The 16,040-nt window shown below is 43.8% G+C and overlaps 1 protein-coding gene across 2 annotated transcripts in view; it reads right to left on the bottom strand.

Annotated features, from left to right (window-relative positions):
- The window catches only part of LOC147722684 (cytidine monophosphate-N-acetylneuraminic acid hydroxylase-like), a 486,512-nt gene that overhangs the window by 320,589 nt on the left and 149,883 nt on the right, over positions 1–16,040 (bottom strand). For both annotated transcript variants that reach the window (XM_086965175.1, XM_086965174.1), the window contains exon 2: positions 6,531–6,734. In XM_086965175.1, the coding sequence (XP_086821301.1) occupies positions 6,531–6,734 (204 nt within the window). The remainder of the gene's footprint in view (positions 1–6,530; positions 6,735–16,040) is intronic.

Raw genomic sequence — 16,040 nt, 5'->3', positions numbered from 1 at the left:
TAATGAAGACTTTGAATGTGTCTCACTCTATCTGTCTGGAGCTAGCAGTGTCAGCATTCACAGCGAAGTAATTGACAATGGTGTCTGCCATGGACGACTCTAGCAGTTCCGTGGGCAATCTCCAAGTCGGTATCGGTGTCAGGAGCCTGGCCCATTGTAATGTTATTTCTACTGGGTTGTGGTCTGAGAGTGTCTTGCCCATATGTTGTGCCGTGAGGACCGCCCCCATTAAGGAGTTGGAGCAGAATACACGGTCGATTCTGGTATGTAATTGGTGAGGTGGGGAGTAAAAGGTGTATTCCTTGTCTAGCAGGTGTTTACTACGCCATGTATCCGCCAGGCCCCATCCTTCTGCCCATTGCGCTAGTGCATCTGCCTGTCACCTGCTCTCCGTGGCGTGTAAGGGTGGGTGTGACCTGTCTAGTGCGGTATCCAACACAGCATTAAAATCCCCACCAATAATCCATTGGTATCCTGCCCAGTCCGCTAAGACCCCACTGATTCTAATTAAAAAATCAGATTGACCCGAATTTGGTGCATACACACATCCAAGCACAACAGTGGCACCATCCAACAGACCCCGTACAAACACATATCTGCCCTCTTTGTCTATTCTCTGTTCCACTGGCCTAAAGGGCACAGAGTTTCGGAGCCAAATAGCAGCCCCCCCTGAGAATACAGAGTAAGATGTAGCGGAAAGTTGTCCCTTCCATTTCTTCAGCAGTTTTAAGCTTTCGGCATTGTTCAAATGTGTCTCTTGAAGACAAGCTATCAAGACCCCCCTGCGGTTAAGCTGAGCCAGTATTCTGTGTCTCTTGTGAATCGATCCCATGCCCCGCACATTCCAGGTGCATAGGTTGTAGACATTAAGTGGCCTCATGACTGAACGTGAAGTATTGAAATGTCGAGCATCTGGGCAGGTATGCCAGATATACCTTATGGTAGGAGACGATTGCCATGTGAACAGTTAACCCCTTAACATAGAGGTCCCCAGGTAAACGGACCCGGGGTCCAAACCGAGTTACCCAACGTGGGTAATTGTCAAACAGAAACATGTCTATATGATGGGGGGAGCAGTCCACGTGTTCCTGACTCGCGCTGGCCTGTGGTGATATAGCGAGCCCTTAGCAAACGCGTTCTCCCTGCCACCCACCCTATGTGCGTCTATTTGTGAGGTTCATACATTACCACCCGGATACTGTCAAAGGCGCCGTTAAAATTCTTCAGCCATTTGCACCGTGATCTTGGGAAAGAGCTGCAGACTGTCCGCCCATCCTGACACCTCTGTGTGCGTGTCTGAATTGCTGGCCGAGCCATTTGCCGTGCCCGCATCGTGTGCAGCCAGTGCCTCCTCCGTCAGCTGAACCACTTTCGCCCGCTCCTCAGAGCAGCTCTTTGTTGCTTGTCCCTTCGGTGATGACCGTGCTGAGGGGCCTTGACCAGCATTGGAGTTAGAGTGTCGCTGGCCCGACCGATTCGTAGGTCCGTCACTCCTGTTGTCTGCAAATGGGTCTTGCGAGGTTGGCGGCGTTAGCGTCACTTCCATCCATTCCTCCGCTTCCTCTGGAGTGTCAAAAAAGTGTGATCTGTTGCCGTGTAGTATCTTGAGGCGGGCGGAGAACAGGAGGGCATATTTCAATTCTTTCACGTAGTTTACGTTTCACCTCCAAGAAGGTGGACCTGGCTCGTTGCACTGCCGGTGTAAAGTCCGGGTATACGGATATAGTCTTGTCTTCGTATCGCAGCGGTGCCTTCTCTCGGGCCACACGCAGTACTGTGTCACGATCTTTATAATGAAGGAGGCACGCTATTAATGGACACGGTGGTGCTCCTGGTTGTGGCGGTCTCCAAGGCATTCTGTGTGCTCGCTCCACGCTGTACAGGGAGGTCAGATGTTGCGGGCCTACGACCTTTTTGAGCCAGTCTTCCACAAATTGGGTAGGATTCCTCCCCTCACTGTGCTCCGGAATGCCCAAAATACGGACGTTATTGTGGCAGGCCCGCCCTTCTGCATGGTCCATCTTGTCCCACAGCAATTTGATTTGTTTTTCCATGCCTTCTATCTTCGTGGAGTGTTCAGTTTGCTGGGGTATTAGATCGTTCAGTGCAAGCTTCTGCTCTGAGACCCTCTCCGCCAGTTTGTTATGGTCCGCCCTGAGCAGAGATAGGCCTGTCGCCATGTTATCCATGCGCAATTCTAGCGCTTCTCTTGTGGCCCTTATTTCATTCAGGATGAGGTCCAGTTTGGCATCCTGCGTGCCCTTCCCCGTTGGCGGGATAATGTCCACATTGGAGGAGGCCAGCGGATCTTCCGAACCGGTGGACTGCATATCCGTAGTCGCGCCCTGGTCCTGGGCCTTGCCCCTGTGCCTCCCCATGGATCTAGTGTGCAGGGTGTCGATGGGCCGATCTCACAACACTCTTGCAGGCTCCACGTTTTCGCGGTTTACTGCTTCCTCTGTTTGGGCCGCCCCCACAGCAGTCGATCCGATAGGAGAGAAGGTGTCAGCAGTACAATCAAGAATGGGCTGAAGGATCACACTGGTGCTGCAGGTGTTGTAGTGCCTTCGTTTTGTGCAGTGGCGCTGTGTTTATTTCCCCTTGCACAGCTGCAATGGAGTTCTTGGCGGCGGTGGTAGGGACTGTCTACCGCGTTTTATGAGGGGTCTGCCAGGTTAAGGCCAGGAGCGCCGTGCACGTGCCACGATGGTAGCAGACTCGGATGTGGCAGTGTCGCTCCTAGCTTGCGCCCCCGTCCGTGTCTTGTGTCTCCACGTGGATACGCCTCTGACAGTGTAGCTGTAGGAGCCCCACAGATGGTGCGTTGTGCTCTCGGGGTTGTGGCTCCGTGCGCGTGTCCCAGGGCCCCGGTGTTGTCACTTTGCAGACTTGCTGGCTTGTCAATTCGATAGCCTCGTTCAGGGTGCAAGATGGCGCTTGCTATCACTGCTGTGGCGCCGGTCCGCGTAGAACAACCGCGGTGTATCCCTGGCGTAGTGCAAGAGTCCTGTCGGCTACCTTTGTGTTAGCCCCGTTCTCCGCGGCCCACGCATGCCCTCAGGGATCGTGCGCGAGTGCGGTTATCGCCGCAACAGTGCTCCAGGTGTCGGCCCGGTCTGCGTGAGTAGACTTACAAAATCAGGTACCTTTGGGGCAGCGCCAAAACCTTATGCCTTCTCAGAGCACGAGTAACCTGGAGAAATGTTTTCAATTCGATTCATTTTTTCTCTTTCCAATTGTGCTACATTCTGCAGCACACATAGAACAAGGAAAATGCGTCCGCCGATTGTTTTTGTGTAGGAAGGTACCCGTTCCTGCACAGAAACAATCCTGCTGACAATGCAGACACCCTTTCACCATGGTGTCTGTGTTGGCTTTAGGCACAAAATTGTGACCCGGGGCTAGCTAAAAGAACAGGAATGCACAGTATCTTGTAAATACAGGGCATTCCTGCCCTCTCAAGTTGGCATAGGTCTGTGCTGCAAAAAGAAGTGCAGCACTGCCCTATGCCATTTTTTTTGTAAATATGCCCCTGTATCTGGACATGTTCGCAGAAGCACAGCCCTAAGCAAATGCTTCTGTTTTGCCCTCTGAAATCGACCACCCTGTCAGACCCTTCTAGTTCATTCTCTTAACTCTGAGAACCCAGTGTAGCTTTGGCAGATACTGGCACCAGCAGAAGCTGGTGTACGATGATATGGGCACTGCCGTCATCTCAGAGTATCTACATTTTGAATTCGGTCACAGCAGCCCAACGAGCAGTCTGAGACAAGCCAGCGGTTGCGTTAGCCACTACCCAGCTTTAGGGTCCTGTCCAGTGAGACCTTGCTGCGCCCAAAGCAGAAGACAACAGAACATTAGTATTTTGGGTTCTTGGGCAAGGATCAGTGCTTAATTTTTTTTCTTCGCACCAGAGTCTACTACATACCTCAGAATACCACAGCAGCTTGCACCAACCACTGTCCCTGCCAATGCTGGCAAATGCCAGTACCAGCGCTACCTGTTACCATCACTCGGCACTGAAAGTGACAACCTGGAAATTCTGGGTCACCCAAAGTTGTAAGAATGTTCAGTACACACGGTTATTATTTTTCTAATATTCATTGGGGCCCAGATTTACAAAGACTACGTCGGATTTGTGTATTTTTTTAATCAAATGTAACACAAGGCCGAGCAATGTGTTGCCTTACATTACTTTGTATCATGGGGGTGTTCTATGGGTGTTGCCTGTAACCCATGAATGTTTCCCCCTTTGTATGTGTGCTGCATTATATAGCATTCATGCAAAGGGGGAAGCCCTCGAAGCATAGTTTTTGTACTAGAATGGCCCCCTTCCCGTAAAAAACTATGCTTACGACAGCGCATGTCAGTCAAAAGTGCCCATACACAGGGCAAGTGCAGAACAGTTGACTGGGGGTGAGTGCTTGCAATGTTCAACACTCCGTCCATCATTCCCTTTGGTTTTGCTTTGTTCACCCTAAGATGGCAGGGTATGCCCAGGCGTGGTTCCCTTGCTCACTTTGCCACTGGATTCAAGCTAGCCTGGCTGATGACGGCTGATTAGTGAGAAACCGATCCCAGGATGCTTGTTTACAGTCCAGGGAAGAAATGGCTTGGCAATTCTGGCTGGACTGTTTCCATGAGGCACAGGGTCAGACTGATTTGCATATAGCCATGTCTCAACTGGGGTGGCAGAGTGAGCTAAAGAATGATGATGGATCAAACCCAGATCAATTGACTGGAGGTGAGTACTTGCAATGTTCAACACTCCTTCCATCATCCCCTTTGGTTTTGCTTTGTTCGCCCTAAGTTGGCAGGGTATGCCCAGATGTGGGTCCCTTGCTCACTTTGCCACTGGATTCAAGCTAGCCTGGCTGATGATGGCTGATTAGCCAGAAACTGGTCCCAGGATGCTTGTTTCCGGTCCAGGGAAGGCATGGCTTGGCAGTTCGGCTGGACTGTTCCCATGAGGCACAGGGTCAGACTGATTTGCATATGGCCATGTTTGAACTGGAGTGGCAGAATTAGCTAAAGAATGCTGATGGTTTAAACCCAGATTAGTTGACTGGGGGTGAGTGTTTGCAATGTTCAACACTCCGTCCATCATTCCCTTTGGTTTTGTTTTGAAGTGCAGAACAGTCCCACATCTTAGTAAATATGGTGCTGTGATGCTCTGTCCTGTTTACGCAACACAGTGCAACAACTTTACTTGCTGTGTTGTGTTGGCGATCTTTCTTTTAGCAAATCTGGGCCTGGATTATTAAATATACTGCTAATATTCTCTGCTGAAGAATAAATCGACACCGCCACCATGTGGTGGAATGTCATAAAAAAATATGCTAGTGTCGAAAACCAAGTGCTGGTGCTGAGCCTCTGCATTCACAGGCGCAATTTAAACAGTTTCAAAGAGGAAAGAGCAGAATGTAAAAACAACATGACAACTGTATCAGTGCAAACAGAGGGGGGGAAATAATGTCCTGCGAGGACTGCGCAGGTGCAAACCATAGCCAGAAAGGCTGAAAATAGTCAGTGGGTGCATTTTCATTTCAAATGAGCAAGACAGAGTGCTTGATCACACTTGAGACTGGTATACTCAGAGCACAGCACTGCCATGTGGTTGGTTGTGTTAGTGCACCACATGACCCAATTGAAATAAGTCCTGTGCCCTGAAGCAAGTCATCGTATTCGACCCAGGCACAAATAAAAAACTAAGGATTATCCTAGGAAGTTGTATCAGGGAGTGGCATCAGAAGGACAGATCTATAGAGTAACAGAATCCTATTAATAAGTGGCAACAACACTCACTGGCACAAGCTAGCCACTGCCCAAATGCCTTCCTCTACCCCCAGGTCAAAGGTGGTCAGTGGTAAGTGGCAATGGGCTAGGATTTTCAGCACTACAATCTGGTATGGAGCAGGTTTTGGAGGATGATAGACAGTTCTGACCTTAGGCCAGAAGGAGGTTGCCCTCATGGCATCCCAAATCCCTGTTATTCGGGTACCACTGTGCTGCAGTATGGCAATGAGGCACAATTCCAGAATTTCAGGGTTTCTGTCAGGATGAACTTATGCATATCTACAGTGTAATATCACCTCCTCTTCCAACATGCACAGAAGCGATTGGTAGACTGAATCAAGGTTACTCATCTACCACATGAAACAGACTGGTTATGCAATGGACGATGGGACAAGCATCTAGCCATGAGAGATTCTAGCTGGCCATTTTTGTGATGATAAAAAAGTAAACTATTTGACCCTCTTCATGGCAAGGAAATACTATTTTGAGCAGAGTTTTTGGTACCCTATCGTGGTCAGATGTCAACAATCTATCATCATCATTATCCTATAAAGATTTAGCGTCCTAGGCTGCTCCTGGTGAGTACTTTTAGCATTACTAGTGTTATTATAATAAATGTAACTTGACACTGTATTTAAATATCTGTGTCTGAGGTTTCCTGCAAACTACAAAATGATGATAACCATTGGTTTTTAAACAGAAGATAATAACAGTATAAACATTTACAAGACTACCTGCTTGACAGATCTTCAATATCCTTAATAAACAATCCTCCTTGATGTTTGCACAAATTCTTGCAGGCGCGCATTTTGTCTCCATCTTTATATATGATATAATTTTTCCCAGTTTCTTTATTTCTGATGAAATTGATCCCATCTTTAAGATTTCCTTCATCCTCTGCGCTGATTGACAGCAACACCTGGGCTCTTTGCTCACAGCTGTGAAAACAATGAGCATTAAAGATTACTCAAGAATATGTATAAAAGATCTACAGTATAAATGAGTACATTGCACCACTGCAACTAAACACAATTTGAAAGGAACTTTCTGAAAAATTAGAAAATCAGAGGTCCTCATGGTAAGGTATGGTGCAGAGCCGTGTGTGTTTTTGCACACTGACTTCTAGGGGGCTTGACTTGCACTCTGCAGTATCACTTATGTTACACTCTGTGGCAGAGCTTAAGTGTCATTCAGTAGTACTTGCAGAATGGCACTCTAGTAATATTAGTGATGCAGGATTATGTCTCCGAATCCTACCAAGTGGGATGAGAAACAGTGGCGTCTCCTCTGCTAAGGAGGAGGAGCATCGCCCCACTGCTTTTTAGCAGTGAAATAAAGGAAAAATAAAATGATAATAACTCAACGTTTTTATTGATTCATTTGTTCCTGCTGCGGCAGCTTTGCAGTGCAGTTGGGGCTGCTCAGACGACAGGAGCAGGGGGAGTGGTGAGCACACTTTGTCAGTGAACATGACTGTTTGACCAGTCGTCTCAGGCCAGCCAAACATTCATGTGCACTTTGCATGTTCTCCACGCAGGCTGCATTACAGCCTTGGTGGAGAGTCCATGCCCAGGCTCTCATTCCCAGGCTGGCGCTGAACCAGAGGCACTCAGACCAATCACAGCGTTGTGATTAGCTATCGGGAGTCTGAGTGTGCTTCCTGTTCCAGGCTATAGCGAGTGACTATGGAGAAGAGACAGAGCAAGGAAGCAACGAGAAGGTACAGTTTCTTTCTCTCTTTTTTTTTTACACCCGCTTCCCCTGTGTCCCCCCTCACTGTTTGTAGGTTCTTCTATTGCCAACTTTACCTGTGGGGGAGAACATATGTTACCAATACTTGAACAAAATACATATAAGAAGTAGTACAGAGGCAGCAGATTATGGCTCAACCCCATACAGCCAGTGGCTCGGATGTTTTTGAATATTGTCTGTTGATGGGATCTAGTCTACGGCATTCCGTGTTCATGTCTAACTATTTGGCTGCAACAGCAGCTTACAGGTTCAAAAAGGTACTCACTCTTTTTCCCCTAGAGTTGGCCACCTGTGGATGTGTAACAAGCATCAGTCGCTTTCCTTACTGTCACTGAAAACTTTCCTTTTGCCATAACTGTATTGTAGGAATACTTACTGCTTTCGAAACAGAATATTTATCGTTTTTACATGCAAGTGCTGGCAATTACCTACGAATTTTAGGGTGACTTCTCCCCGAGCATACATGAATGCACCTGGACAATTAATAATGATTACTATCAGCATTAGCATATTTGTTTAGAGCTTATGAATAATGCCTGCTCTGATGCAGAGCTCTATTGAAGCACTGGAACTGTCTGAGAGTGACAATGCGAAAAAAGCACTAGACTGCATGCCCCCTTTTTGCACCCTGAAAGAGGATTGAAAAATTACACCCAGATAGTTCATGTGACCACAAAGCATGAAGAGACTTCTATAAACAACCTACGATTCTGCAGCGTGCTTGGGAAATTATTCATTTGTGAGTCCATGAACATTTCGGACATTTGGGGGCCTATTTTGATGTCAGATTGTCTCGGAAACGGAACCGACCGACCTCCTGTTGGCGGTGCCGACTGCCTGATTATGATGCGCCTGCACATGGTGCACTCGCATTTTGACATTTCCCTATTAGAGCATGAGTTATGGCCGCAAAACGACTTTAGTACATGCACCCATAGGGATTAACCGGGGGTACCATATGTGCCCCCTCGGCCACCAACTGGAGGCTGCAAAGCTTTCCGACAGGGTTTCCATGTCGGAAAGGCCGGTATGAAAACCCTGCCGGAAACGTGCATCGTAATCCAGAAGGTGTTTCTCTGTATTGCCGGGCGCCGAGAGATCTCCCTCGGGATGATTCGCTGTGCCATACAAATGTTAAATAAATAAATAAATAAATAAATCGCCGTCTATTTGGATTACGGGCCAGTTCTGACTGGTTCACTGGCTCTTTGAGCCGGTCAGAAGTCAGACGGAATGACCGGCTGGTTTCAATTACGCCGGCTGAATCATAATCAGCAGGTTGGAATTCAAACCAACGATGATTGTCAGAAAGCCTCTGACCTCAGGTCGGAGGCTTTCCGACACTCATCATAATAGGCCCCTTAGTGACAGACGAAGATACTGCAGCTTGCTACCTCAAAGGTGCGGGACTACCGGGACCTCTACTGACAGCACTCCAGTCTGCTCCAAGAAAGTGCTGATTGCAGCATTATAAAACTCTGAGACATGCAAATGCCATATTTGGTTGGGGGTATTTGTATGTTTTCTGGTTATTTAGATCTAGATACAAAAACTGAAATGGGAATGCGCAGGCAACATGAACAAGCATTACCAATGCTGAAAGATGTGGCTTGCATTTTCTGTTACAACCCAAATCTATTGACATTAGCAATGCTTCCTTAAAACATTGAGATTTATAGACTTTTATCAATTTTGTTTTTTTATTCCAACCACTGTCCCTTTAAGGGGCAGGCACTCGGGCCAACACATTATATCAATAGCTGCAATCAAAAAAAGGTAAATCTACTTTTGAAGTTGAAGGAGCATGCAGCGGTCCTCTGGATTGCGGTCTTATTCCAAAGTAGATAGCTTCCATTTTGTAATTATATCCCCTCTTAGGTATAAATCAATGGCTTACTGTCTGCAGTTGCAAACAAGTCATAGCATTGCAAAAGAAAGAGGAGGGGTATGCCTATTTCAAAGTTTACCATTGTGAATAACGCCTGAAACGCATTGGTAAACTTACACTTTTGTGTAAGTTTACTATTGTTTTGGTATTCTCAAGCTATGATTTGAATTTTACTCATTGTAATGTTATGACTGTGGGGACTCTATAGTCTGGGCAGAAAACTTTGCACATATAAAGATAGGACAGGTCTATCTTTCAAATGTTCGGAGTCTCCACCACCAGTGGAGAGTCTCAGCAGTCGTAAAATTACTATTTGTATAACTAAACTCATAGTTTATGAATACCAAAAATATAGTAAACTTATACAACATTGTAAGTTTACCTTTCTGAAGCAGGCCAGAAGTTTCAAAACCTATGTTGTAGTTTGCATATTGCTCCTTCATGCCATTTTATTGCTCACTATGCTATCTTAGAGGATTGTAACTTGTGAACTTCAAGTAACAAAAAGATCTATGTGACAGAAGCAGTAACACACTGGGCAATCTGCATAAAATACAAACCTGTTATCTGCATGATGTTACATACACATTATGCTTTGCAGCAGGCACATTTACCCTCTATGCTACCCTATACTGAGTCAGCACTGTGTCTAGAGAAAATACTGATCTCTCTGGCAAGTGCATCAACTACCAGAGTTATGTTAAAGGTGCACTATACCTAAAAGATATTTAAAAATGCACGATGTTTGTGACCAATGAAGTAAGCCTGAACAGATGTATTTTTACATTAGTCCTTGTTGCCAATTTATTTGTGTCAGTTTTCTAAAATAAATATTTAAGTTGACTGTCGGTCTATGCTTTTCATGAGTCCGCCTCCTTTGTGTTGCCCCGCCTGAACCCTGAATTTATGAGCATATTTTCTCCATTTCCAGCACTGCCCACTCATCACTTTTTGGTAAACTTGACTTTGTAAAGGAGAAGTGTCTTAGCAGGTTGTTTTCTCTGAGTCTGAGCCTACGCTCTAGCTTGACTGTGACCCTTCCTCCTTCCAAGGTTGAGTGGGATGAGTGCTGTACAATGCTGCACATCAGCTCAGATGGGGAGGTGTGTTCTAAGTCAAAATGGGAATAGTTGCTAAAAGATAATTGATAATTGCATCGTTTGGGCTAAATTTGAGAGTCCGAGGGTCAGAGAAGCTAATCTCAGTCACTGGTAATCACTTGGGACTGCATCCCAATACATCGTTACTATGCACACCATGCCACCTCAGTTTAGACCCAGCTATATGTAAATCAGTCATGGCCCTGCTTCTATAGGAAGAGTCCAGCCCAAACCTCCAAACATGTGCAAAATGTATTGAGTGTGGCTCTAAGAAAAGTCTATGAGACTTTATCAAAGGCCTTTTCTACATCTAATGCTATGGCCTTGATAGGCTTCTATCAAGGGCATGATAGAAGAATTATATATTCTAAATGCTCATCTTCCTTTGAGAAAACCAGTTAGGGCAACATGGATTAATAGGTTGAGAACATTTTCAATCGGTCTGCAAGCACTTTAGCATATATTTTACAGTCAATATTTTAAAGTGAGTTGGACGGTAGTTTTTAATTTCTCAATGACCTTTACTTTGTTTTGGTATGACAACTATGGGCGTCTTAGATCGAGCACTAAATTCTTCCATTTTTGATGAAATGTGAAAAGAGATTTTGTAGTGGTGTTAGGAGAGATGATGTATAAACCTTGTAAAATGTGCTTGTGAAGCCATTGAAGCCAGGCTCTTCACTAGTTTCAGACCTTAAATAGCCTTTAAGGATTTTAACTTGGGGAATCACAATGTTGAGGGTTTAGGTTCTTTTTTTTAATTTTGCGAGTAAGAGTTTGTCAAGTTAGTCCCTACAGCATGTAATGTCAATAGTTTTAGTGGGTGGATTAGGTTTTTCATAAAAGTATTTGAACACCTTTGAATTTGTTTTAGATGAGGTGCGGTTTAAGCCAGCATGATTCCTTAAGGAGAGGATGGTCTACTTGCTTTTATCATATTTGAATATTTTTCTATAATTTGTTCTGCTTTTCTCATCAAAATCCACCTATGCACCTACTACTTTTGTTGAATTTGTATTTCGGGCTTTTAATTTCAGAGAGGACTGCAGAATCTTTGGTTTGATTTAGTGTAAATTCTAGATCTTTGATCTTGAATTATAAGTTGTTTAGGCGCTGCTGATCCTTCTTGTTTTTAGCATCCATCAAGTTAATCACTATGATTGGGCATCACTTGCATAATTCTGTGTAGTGCAATCATACAGAATTACCGAAACATTCTGTGAGCTTTTGTGAAATTACACAAGAGGAATCATTCTGCATGTAATGCTGTTTTCTTAGCTCACAATGCCATAAAAGTCCAAAATGCATGCCAGGATGCATTTTACACTAGAAATAACACTTAATGCAACAGAACATGAATAGCAATAGCGAGCAGTTCTAGCACTAGTTTCTTAGTGCAAAATGCATCCTCGCAATCAAACAATGGACAAGAGGATGCATTTTGTGCTAAGACAATAGAGCTAAACAGCAGCATGATGTGTGCTTGCATTAAAAACAAATTTACCCCAAATTCCTCTTAATTACGTGAGCGGGGCATAATCACATTATTAGCAATAACTCCTGATGGTGGCTTTCGGAACATCCCAGAAAAGTTCATCCGGAGTGTCTTCCATTTTTTTTACTTTTATTTATATAGTAATTGATATCCACCTCGTTCACCTGTCTCAATCCCTTATTATCAAGGATAGTATAATTCATTCTCCATTGTTTCGAGGGTTGTAATTGAGCACATAGTGTCAGCTCCTTTGAAATACAGGTGATAGAGCGCTAGACACTCCTAAATTTGTAAAGGGTGCATTATATTCATGAACGAACTGCACTCGTATATATTGAATGTTTAGTTGAACTTTGTGCATATTAAAATGAAGTTTATATCTCATTGTATGAAAATCTGTAGAGTGAAATCGTGACGTAATTTACAGGACTGATTAATATTTAATATGTATTTAGAGAAATCATATAATTGTGCACGTATATATATAGATTAATAAGTAACCAGATGTCTTCACTGTTATAAGAGTCATATAAAGGTCTGTGAACGAGTGCATATTAAAGAATGTTTTAGGTTAGCCCGAAATGTAGGCCTAACTTTCGTTTCCTTCAAGGTTTTATTTCTCCTCGTTTGCTCTTAGGTCAGGAGCTAATTAAAATGTATGTGTGTAGAAAGTTTTCTTTTCACCCCTACTGCAGTTGCAGGAATTTGACCTCGTTATTTTAGATTTAAGAAGATACATGGGAGGAAAGGAATGCCTTTGAGGCGTCAGACAGAGAGAAGGGAGGACACATTCCGTGCCTGGTGACACCTGGGAACCAAGGTCGGCAGACAGAGTTGTAAAAACAATTGGACTTTGTGGAAAGTTACTCAAGAAAGTGTTCACGGAACAATGTACCATGTGACCCGTTAGGGGTGTAACTTTGTCTTTTTGTATTAGAGACAGGGACAGATTTGCAGGACTTCTGCTTTTGACTGAGGAAGGAGAGCATCTTAGAACGAGCTCTGTAGCTTTCTGCTACTTGACCCATTTAGTGTGAGTGTACTTCTTCGGAAGTCAATACGTGCTGACAGCTTTTGGGAATTATTTTGGGAAGCTAGAAAGGGATGCCATTTTAGAAGTAGAGTAGGGACAGATTATTCTTTAATTCGGAAATATAAATGAAAAAGGATTTGGACACAGCATCTATACTCAGCTGTGTTCATATTTAGGAATTTATTATTTTGTGCTTATTGTGTCGTATGAGCTATATTTTATAGAATGGGCTCTGTATTAGTTTTGATGTATCTTTACACTTTGATTTTGAGGTGTGCCTATATTCTGTTGTTCCTGGCTTTGTAACAAATCTACAAAAGCTAAATTCGGAGTTCGTAGTTATTGGATACTGATGATAGAGAAAATGTATAATTGGTAAAATGTATTCTTTCCTCTATACTTTTAGCAGGCAATTAAGACCATCGGGCAGATACTTCTAATTAAATTTAGGGTACGAAATTCGGCTTCATCACAGGCATGGTCTAAGATTAATATTAGTTCAGTTATGGGAGAGAAAGTTTGTAAAATGAGTCAACGCTCTACTAGGAGATAGTGGATCCTTGAGTAAGAATCATGGGGTTATGAGGGAAATGCATACTCACCTCCAAGTTGGGTTAGGTGTTCTCCATACATCTATCAATTTTTGTGATTTGTATAGGTTTAAAAGTTGGGCATGAGGCTCAGTGGATCCAAAATTTACATTTGACAACGTGTCCAAGTTACCATCCATTGGAAGATTGTTGCCCCCCCCCCTAATAATATGCAATTGTTGTGTAGCAAATTCGACAGTACTTTATGTAAAGATGACCAAAATGTAGGGTTAACATTGTTTTGGTGTAAATGTTAAAAATATAAAATTCAGTATTATCTCTCTTTTTAGAAATAATCAGCCATCTACCTAAATTGTTTCGTTGATGTAACGCACGCAGTGATGTTCAAATTGTTTTCAATTGGGGTAATTACCTATTTTTCTTTTAGTGAGGGGGGAGCTAAAACAATTGTTGATCTATTAATACTTAATGTTCACTGCAGCCAGGGCTCTCTTGAAGGAGGATGACCTCCCCTTTATAGTTTATGACAGTAATCAACTATTTTTTTATTTTGCCCGGTTGGTTTGGTCCTTTGTGTTCAGTGACAGCACCTTCAGTGTTGGAGCATTATTATAGCCTTACAGACCGCCGTAGCGGGCTATACCAGCTATTAAAGGCCCACTCCCGGATTAAAGGCCCGAGCCGAAGGCGAGGGACTTTAACAAGGGACGGGACTTTAATAGCCGGTATAGCCTTGCTACGAAGGGCCATAAGGCTATTAGAACATTCTGCCACTAGAGGGCAGAATGTTCTAACAAATAAAACAAAGGCTTCTCGAAGCTCGAGGCGATTTAAATCCTCTCGAGCTCTGGGAGGCCTTTATAAAACATTTGAATGTTGCTCTGCGGGCCTTGGTAGCACTCCATTGTCTTCAATGGAGCTCCCAACATTCCAATGTTCTAATATGTGTTATGATTTCTTGGAGGAGCTACTAATGTAATTGTCTGAGAAATCCACTTGTTTAAGTTACCATAGAGATGTATCATGTTAAGATAACATACCTGGGTTGCATATGTATTCGTTTATGATTTGTATTCAGTCCAGGAGAGAGAAGAAGGGGAAATTTAAGGGGAAGTTGAGCAGAGTAGTATTAGGAGAATGAAAGAACAGACAAAAAAACAAATGCAAAACCTGGTAAAATAAAACTCACCCAACCCACCCCTTGAGAACCTGAAGGCTCGCCATCTCACCATTTGTGAATAACATGGAGTGAGGGAGCACCACAAGAGGAGTCCTGAGCAACATGCATCTTAGTAAACAGCAATCAGATGTCAACTTGTTAGAACAGTGAAAATGTATAGCAACATCGAAATGAGCAAAATACCCGGCCAAAACTCTGGAGAGGCACTCATAAATTGGTGAGAAGAAAAAAAATAGGATAATACAATAAGAATATGTGAACTTAGTAACAATTAATAGAGCAATCTGCTTAGGTTTTCTGAACCACATGGAAGTTATCCCAGATAGCAATAAGAATGGATGAATCGTAAAGAAAATCACATAGCTATAATAGTAACAACAACTGTATCTACATCGTAGGTTGTAACAGTAAAAGGGGCACAACCCCACCCCCCAATTACCCAAGGGAGTGTTAAAGGAATAAGCTACCTAGCAACACAAAAGAAGTTTGGGGCATATTAGCAACAGACGGCGATAAATATCGCAAAGCGCGCTTAGAGCTTTCATATTTGTTGCCGTCTATTGCTGTTATTTATCGCCTGGTTAGCGCGTTATTTACAACGTCTATAACCTAGGTGATAAATATTCCAGCGTTAGCGCAAAAATGGGCAAACATCGCTGGAAAACCAGCGATGTTCACACAAAAACAGAGAAAACATTGCTGATTCGAGCATGTGGTTGTAACCACATAATCCACTTCCCATGTAAAGTATGCCATAGTCTGAATTTTAACAGACGTTACAATCCAGAGCTAAGGGTGCATTAGCGCAATTAAGGTTATCGCTACGCCAAGTTTGGGCTCCTTGTAAATATCACGTCGCTGGTTTAGCGATATTTTCACATGGAGTATTGTCAGGCACGCCTCCTTTGCATCTCATTAGCGGTGCGATGAAAGGCAGGCTGACAGCGGGCGCTAAGGCAAGAAAACACGCGTTAGCATGTCCTTGTAAATAAAAAATAAAGGGATAATATTATCGCCGCTTTACGCCCGAAAACGGACGCAAAAGCGGTGATAATATTATCGCCAGCACTTGATAATTTGCCCCTTTGTTCACCAATACTTTGTAGTAACTTAGTCCACGCTGATTGTGATATTTCAAGAGGATTTATTCAGATAGGTTGCAGCATTGAAGTATAGATGTAATCAGCCCCACCAGGAGCAGCCAGCAAGGCTGTCAGCCCTTCTCCAACTGTAAGCTTCATGCAC

Source organism: Lissotriton vulgaris, chromosome 4_1 (genome assembly GCF_964263255.1).
Source record: "Lissotriton vulgaris chromosome 4_1, aLisVul1.2, whole genome shotgun sequence".
NCBI classification, from domain to species: Eukaryota; Metazoa; Chordata; class Amphibia; order Caudata; family Salamandridae; genus Lissotriton; species Lissotriton vulgaris.
This window is presented reverse-complemented; position numbering and strand designations above follow the sequence as displayed.